The sequence below is a fragment of the Rhinatrema bivittatum genome, chromosome 16 (assembly GCF_901001135.1).
Source record: "Rhinatrema bivittatum chromosome 16, aRhiBiv1.1, whole genome shotgun sequence".
Classification (NCBI taxonomy): Eukaryota; Metazoa; Chordata; class Amphibia; order Gymnophiona; family Rhinatrematidae; genus Rhinatrema; species Rhinatrema bivittatum.
This window is the reverse complement of record NC_042630.1, coordinates 56,609,056-56,617,537: the sequence shown is the minus strand read 5'-3', so window position 1 is coordinate 56,617,537 and position 8,482 is coordinate 56,609,056. Positions and strand designations below refer to the sequence as shown.

General features: G+C 44.6%; 1 protein-coding gene across 1 annotated transcript; it reads left to right on the top strand.

The window, feature by feature from the left end:
• The first annotated feature begins 2,897 nt into the window (after nucleotides 1-2,897).
• LOC115077710 (olfactory receptor 5V1-like) lies at nucleotides 2,898-3,848 on the top strand. The gene has a single exon (XM_029579998.1). The coding sequence runs from the start codon at nucleotides 2,898-2,900 to the stop codon at nucleotides 3,846-3,848; it is 951 nt and encodes a 316-aa protein (XP_029435858.1).
• The last annotated feature ends 4,634 nt before the right edge of the window (nucleotides 3,849-8,482 follow it).

Here is an 8,482-nt window from a genome sequence, read left to right as displayed (position 1 = left end):
CCAACGACCCTGATGCCATTCACTGGGGACTATGGTAGAATAATAGATAATTAGACAGGGAAGGAACATTTCAAAGTTCTGCGCAGGTGCACATTTGCACACATATATCAGCTTGCGCCTAGGGATGTGGCCATTTTATAACATACGCATGCTTATACACGCAGGATATAAAATAATCTGGCCACACACATATTTGCATCAAAGGTTAAGTGGGCATGTGCATGCAAATCCAACTTTTACTGCATAAGTTGGGGGATTTTAAAAGTGGTGTGTGCTGACACCATTGCCAGTTAATTCAGTTTGTCCCCAGTTCACCCAGTTAAGAGACAGGTCTTCCAAACCCTCCTGGTTTAATAGCCTTCACTCTCCCCAGTTATCTCCAATCCTTAAATCCCCACAGATTTGCATATTTTTTAATTGTATAATAACACCTCTTCCATAGTGGAAGTAAATTTACACGGCAGGGGATCCAGACACATAAGTATTTATGCACACATTTCTTGTTAATGCCCTGAAACGCCCATGGGAGATACACGCGTATCCGGGCAGCATTTAAAATCCACTCAGCGCACTCAAACCTGACTTATTCGTGCATCCACTAATTAATGCGCACGACGAGCTTTTAAAATTCACCTTTAACTTTGCCCTAGCTATTCTGTTTGTGGGAATGTTTTCTGATTCATTTTTTGGTGTGTCAGTTGCTTATTTTCTATTTGTTATTCTTAATTCTGTCTCTTACTCTTCCTTTCACCACTGCATGGAACATGTCCACAGGAAAATGGGAAATCTCACTGGTGTGACATCATTTCTGCTTCTAAGGTTCTCAGAAATCTCAGAGCTCTCTCTCTCTCTCTCTCTTCACCCTCTTCTCATTCCTCTAGCTGATGCCTGTGCTGGGGAAGCTCCTCATTATCTGCACAATATGAGACGATCAACATCTACACATCACATTTTGACCAACTTGTCCATCATAGCTATTTGCTCTTTCACCATTTTTATACCAAAAATTAATACATTCCTTCTAACAAAAATTATTAAAATATATTTTGTGCAATGTATTCTGCAGATATAGGGCCTGATTTTAGTAGCTACATCCGATTTTATAACATACGCGCGCAGCCTCACGCATGCTATAAAATCTGGGGTTGGCACGCGCAAGTGGGTGCACACTTGTGCTCCTTGCACATGCCGAGCCCTAGGGGAGCCCTGATAGATTTCCCTGTTCCCTCCGAGGCCGCTCCGAGATCGGAGCGGCCTCGGAGGGAACTTTCCTTTCACATCCCCCACCTTCCCCTACCTTCCCCTAACTGATCCCCCCAGCCCTACCTAACCCCCCCCCCTCCCCTAACTTTTATTGCAGAAGTTGAGCCTGCCTCCGGGCAGACGTAGGATGCGTGCGGCGACCAAGTGCCGGCGCGCAATTCCTGGCCCCAGCAGCAGTGGAGAGGCTTCTGGCCACGCCCGTGCCCTGCCCCCAGACCGGCCCACCCATGCCCCGCCCATGTTTTCAAGCCTCGGAACTTACTTGCGTCCTGGGACTTGCACGCATCGCCGGGCCTATGCAAAAATAGGTTCAGCGTGTGTAAACCCCCCCCCCCCCCCCCCCCGGCCTGGATTTACGCTTTGAAAATCTGCCCCTTACTGCTTTGTGGCTTATGCAGATTCAGAATTTGCACTTCTTAGTGCGATGACATGTGATCATTTCATTGCAATTTGCAATCTCTTGCAATTGCCCATCATCATGAATAAGAAGGTCTGTGCTCTTCTGGCAGGATTCTCATGGATATAGCAGGCTTTCTAGAGGTGCTGCCACACTCTATCATTATAGTCCAGCTTTCTTTTTATTACTCCAATATACTCAATCTCACAGCACTGATGAATCTTTCCTATATGGATATCTCAATATTTTTGAAGCTATGACTTTTTTAGTATCAGTATTTTCAGTATTTAATCCATTTCTCTTAATATTCACATTCTACATGTTTATCATTGTCAACCATAGTCAGGATCCATTCCAAAGATGGGGAAAAACAAGGCCTTCTCTAGCTGCTCCTCCCACCTTACAGTCATCATTCTGTTATATGGGACCATAATAGGAATTCATATGCTGCTCAGCACAGAGGACTCTATGAAGTCAAAGAAAACTGATAACTACAATGTATAAGGTCCTTCTGCCACTGTAAATCCCCTTATTTATAGCTTGAGAAGCAAAGAGTTGAAAGAGGCCCTTAAAAAAAGCCATAAGCAAGGAAGTCAACATTGCACTCAATAAACACTGCAGGAAGTCCGGCTCAAGGAGATGCCTCAGGAATCCCCTTAACATGGCCACTGTCCAAGAGAACACTCCTGGGGATGAAGGCAAACACACATTCTAACAGAGCCATTGATTGTAGGAGAGGTAGAGAAATTAGTAAGACAAGAAACAGGACCATGTCTTCCTTTCTACAATGCACAGCATTTCCCACAGGGCCATGGGGGAAGCCCTAGAAATATATTTTATATTTCTGAGTCAGAGGGGAAAGCTAGAAGGAAGAGAGAGAGGAGCACAAAGAAACAGAAGTCTTTTAGAGGAAAGAGTAGAGCAGCAGCCTAGCTGGTGATCCCTAGGCACAGTAGCAGCAGGGTTATATACAATTAGTATGACATAGCTGGCTAGATTTATACCTGCTTTGATCTGTAACTTACCCTGCTCAGTGTTAGTGTTAAAATTGGTCCCATGAAAAAATAAGAAACTGGTTTTATTTATAGTTTTATTCTCTCTGTTCTGATTTTTATTTGTTTGTGGAAAGAGTGTGTGATGTATATATTTTTTGGTCTCAGTATTTATTTTTCTGCCTAGTTCCTTATTGTCCCTTATTTAGTTTCCCCTTCCTTCTTTCAGTACTCCAAAAAGCATGATGACAAGGAAAACAGGAAATCGCAGTGGAGTGACAGAATTCCTGCTTCTGGGATTCTCAGAGTTTCCAGAGCTGCAGCTCCCTCTCTTCACTCTCTTCACTGTCCTCTACCTGATGGCCATGGTGGGGAACCTCCTCATTTTCTGCATAGTATGCGCGGATCGACAACTGCACACTCCCATGTATTTCTTCTTGGTCAACTTGTCTGCCTTAGATATTTGCTCTTTGACTTCCATTGTTCCAAAACTGCTTTCAATGCTCCTAACAAACAAATACAACATATCTTTTGGAGAATGTATTCTGCAGATGTATCTCTATATGATGAGTGTAATTACAGAATTTCTGCTTCTCACTGCCATGGCGTATGATCGTTATATTGCAATATGCAATCCCCTACGTTATAGCATGATCATGAATAAGAGGGTCTGTGCTCTTCTGGCAGCTGTCTCATGGGTAACAGGATCATTGGAGTCATTGCCACACACTGTCATTATATCCCAGTTTTCTTTCTGTGACGCCAATGTAATCAATCACTTCTTCTGTGAAGTCTCAGCACTGCTGGAACCTGCCTGCTCAAGCACCTCTATCATTGAAATGATGAATTATGCAGAAGGAGTTTTTACAGCTTTCACCCCATTTCTCCTAACCCTGACATCCTACATCTTCATCATCTCCAGCATCTGTAAAATCCGTTCTACAGAGGGGAAACGCAAAGCCTTCTCCACCTGCTCCTCCCACCTTACAGTCCTCATTCTGTCATATGGGACTATGATAGGAATTTATATGCAGCCCAAGTCCGAGGATTCTCTTAAATCAAACAAGCTCCCTACTGCACTGTACATAGTCACTCTCCCACTGCTGAACCCCCTGATTTATAGCTTGAGAAGCAAAGAGATAAAAGTGGCTCTCAAAAAAGCCATAAGCAGGAAGTCAGCATTCCTGACCCACTAAACACTCAAAGGTGAATTTTAAAAACCTAATGCACACCAAAATTATGGGATGTGCAAATATGTTGGGCTGATGCATGCTGAGCAGATTTTAAAAGCTGCCAGATATGAGTGTACTTGATGTTTGGAACCTGGGACATGGGCATGGAATGGGTGAGGCATGGGCATTCCTGGATTCAAACTTGAAATTTGCACATAAATGCTTACACGCACTGGTATATATACACCAAGGTCCCTTGCTGTGTAACTTTACTTCTGCTATGGATGATGAGAAAGATGTAAAACAAAAGATTCTATTCAGAACAACGGGGCTAACAGGGAAGGAGGGAAGCTATTAAACTAAGAGGGGTTGGAAGTCCTATACCTTACCTTGGTGAACTAAGAATGAACTGGGAACATTTCTTACTTTGCTTTCCTTGTATATGTTTTCTTACATTATCTACTGTCAAATATGTTTTATCTAAGCCCTCCCAACTGAGGTTTTTCATTGATTCAAAGAAATCTATTATGTTTTGTCTGGTTTTTTTTATTTCATTTTGATAATTTCCTCCTTTTTGTTAATATGTAAACCGATATGATGTGTATTTTAATGTCGGTATAAGAAAAGCTGTTAAATAAATAAATAATAAATAAATAAATACATTAAAATGTATTAATCGCTTAACATAGGGGCCTAAGCGATGTACATTAGAAACACGCATATAAAATAAAAAATACAAAACAAAGTCACATTTGTCAAAAGTATATTGTCAAACATACAATCAATTACATAAATGCAAAAATGCAAACAAAATACTATCTCTGACATGCATCAAAATCAATTCAGCCATTTACTTTATAAAGTTTTCTTGTACAGAGTCAGCTAAAGGCTTGCTGCAAGAGAAAGTGATTCCCTTGCGTATGAGAGACGAGGATGTCGAACAGAGGGCACACCTAACATGCCTCATTGCGAAGAGCACAGTTGGTGAGAGGCTTTATAAATTTTTAAATGCTCATTAGTCCATGGACATGTTTTGGCTTTTATCAGTTTAAAGACTGTCATGCCTATTTTATAGGCAATTTGTTATTCTATTGGAAGCCATTGTAACTCAGTAATATTGGAGTAATGTGCTGCTTACGGTTACATCCTTAAATTAGATGAGCAGAAGCCAATATTAAAAGTTGGCAGTCCTAAATAAAGGCTATTACAGTTGTCGATGACTAGGAAGATAGAATCTTGAACAATTGTATGAAAACTAGGGATGTGAATCGTTTTTTGACGATTTAAAATATCGTCCGATATATTTTAAATCGTCAAAAATCGTTAGGGCCACGATACAATACCAATTCCCCCGATTTATCGTCAAAAAATCGTAAATCGGGGGAAGGGGGAGGGCAGGAAAACCGGCACACTAAAACCCCCTAAAACCCACCCCGACCCTTTAAATTAAATCCCCCCCCCTCCCGAACCCCCCCCCCCCAAATGCCTTAAATTACCTGGGTGTCCAGCGGCGGTCTGGAACGGCAGCGGTCCGGAACGGCGTCCTGCAATTGAATCGTGTTGTCTTCAGCCGGCGCCATTTTTCAAAATGGCGGCGCAAAATGGCGGCGGCCATAGACCAACACGATTCGACTGCAGGAGGTCGTTCCAGACCCCCGCTGGACTTTTGGCAAGTCTTGTGGGGGTCAGGAGGCCCCCCCAAGCTGGCCAAAAGTCCCTGGGGGTCCAGCGGGGGTCCGGAAAACGATCTCCTGCCGCGAATCATTTTCCGTACGGAAAATGGCGCCGGCAGGAGATCGACTGCAGGAGGTCGTTCATCAAAGGGTGAGGGAGGGACGACCACCTCGCCAGACGGTTCCTTTGGCACCCGTTTTTTCCAGACCCATGATGTCTCCAACAAGTTCTAGTGCAGTACATTCTGAAGCGGCGACGGAGGAGCCCATGCAGTTAGGTCATACGCTATTGACTGCGGAGGAAAGATGGCATTGTCGAGCTTTAGGGCTATGCCTTTACTGCGGCAGCAAGGGCCACTTTCCAGCCCAATGTAAGGAACGTTCAGAAAACACCAAAGCCTAGGCTGTACGGGGGAGCTACTCCTAGGCTGTGTTAATTCTGCTCCTCAATGTACCGTACCCGTCACCCTGGAATACCTGGGAGGTTCTTTTGAGACCCTTGCCTTCATTGACTCTGGGGCAGGAGGGAATTTCATTCTCTCTGACTTGATGCAACAGCTACAGATCCCCACTCTTCTGCATGTTCCCCCACTGTGGATTACCTCTATTCGAGGAACAGTTCTTCCTGGAAGTATCTCAACCTCTACGGTCCCTCTTACCCTCCATACCAGAGTTCTGCATACTGAGGAGATCTATTTTCTGATACTGGAGAGAGCATTACATCCAATTGTATTAGGGCTTCCATGGCTGCAGCAACACTCTCCAGTGATTCATTGGAACACATTCCAAGTCGAGCAATGGAGCTCCTTCTGTTTCGCTAACTGCCTCAAAGCCCCATGCGCTCCACGTGTGACTTTGCTGAACACTTCCATTTTGCCTCCCATGCCTTACGCAGAGTTTGCGGATGCATTCTCCAAGAAAAAGCGGAAATCTTACCACAACATCGTCCCTTTGACTGTGCCATAGAACTGTTACCCGGAGCTACGCCACCCCGAGGAAGGGTTTATCCCTTATCTCTACCAGAGACACGAGCTATGTTGGAGTACATTGCTGAGAATCTCGCTAAAGGGTTCATAAGATCCTCCAAGTCACCTTCAGGGGCGGGATTCTTCTTTGTAGGGAAGAAGGATGGCTCCCTGAGACCCTGCATTGATTACAGAGGCCTACATGCCATTACCAAGTGGGATTGTTAATCTCTCCCACTGATCCCTGAACTCCTGGATAGATTACAAGGAGCTAAGATCTTCACCAAACTCGATCTGCGAGGAGCGTACAATCTGGTTCGAATCTGACCCGGAAATGAATGGAAGACTACCTTCAACACCCGGGGCGGGCATTATGAGTATCTAGTGATGCCATTCGGACTATGTAATGCCCCGACAGTCTTCCAGCACCTAATGAATGAAGAACTTCGCGAGATGTTATATTCTTCAGTCTTAGTGTATCTAGATGACGTTCTGATTTACTCTCGGGACTTGGAGTCTCATCGTCAGCATGTTAAACAAGTACTACAAATTCTCAAGGACAATCATTACACAAAGCTCAATAAGTGTATGTTTGAGCGGGAGTCTCTTCCTTTACTGGGATACATTGTTTCAGCGACGGGATTCCATATGGACCCAGAGAAGGTGTCTGTCATTAAAGATTGGCCTCGTCCCAAAGGAATAAAAGCCCTACAACGATTCCTAGGATTTGCAAATTTCTACAGACACTTCATTCCTCAATATTCGCATAAGGTGGCTCCACTTACTGCACTTACTAGGAAAGGGGCTGATGCCATTGACTGGCCAGAGGAGGCCTGTCAGGCCTTTGAAGATCTTAAAGAGGCCTTTTTACTGGATACATGCTTACACCATCCAGATCCGCTCCGCCCTTTTATTGTGGAGGTGGATGCCTCCAACATAGCGGTAGGTGCTGTGCTCAGCCAAAACTCCAGTATGGGGAGACTACTGCTTTGCTTTTACTTCTCCAAAACGTTCTCTACAGCTGAATGTAACTACAGCATTGGAGACAAGGAACTCCTAGCAATTAAGTTAGCCTTCAAGGAATGGAGACAATGGCTAGAGGGGGCTACTCATCCTTTCACAGTTTATAAGGATCATAAAAATCTGGAGTTCCTGTGTCAAGCACAGCGCCTAAATCCCAGGCAAGCTCGCTGGTCCCTCTTCTTCAATCGTTTCAACTTTGTACTTCTCTATCGACTGGCATCTAAGAATATCTGAGAGGATGCCTTGTCTCGAACCTCAGATTTGGAGAGGGAAGGGGAGCTCCCTCAGTATATCCTGTATCCAGCAAAGATCAACTTATCTAGTACTGTTGTAAGTGCTCTTGGAAGGACAGTCGTTCCACGATGGAGTCGAAGGAAAATTTTAAGTTGAGCCCATGACTCCCTTACTGGCAGCCATGCGGGCCGGGAAAGAGCTTTAGACCTTCTCAATCGCTATTATTGGTGGCCTAACATGAGGCAAGATGTTTGCACCTATGTCAGCTCATGTCCCACTTGTGCAAAGCAAAAGCCACAAACAGGACTTCCATGGGGTCTTCTGCAACCCTTGCCCATACCCGTGGAACCTGGACCCACATAGCCACAGATTTTGTGGTGGACTTGCCGTCATCTGAGGGGAACACTGTCATTTGGGTAACAGTGGATCGCTTCTCCAAAATGGCCCGATTTGTTCCACTTCCCAAGTTACCCTCTGCACCAGAACCAGCCCAACTTTTCACACAACACATCTTCCAAGCTCATGGCCTCCCACAGAATGTCATATTGAGGCCCCCAGTTTACCACCCAATACTGGAGGGCGTTATGCAAGAAATTTGGGGTTCAATTAAATTTGTCTACAGCTTTCCATCCTCAAAGTAATGGGCAGACTGAACGGATGAACCGCTCATTAACGACGTTCCTGCACATCTTTGCGACCGAGAGGCAAAACAATTGGGTAGCGCTGTTACCATGGGCCGAGTTCTCCTACAACAATCATACCC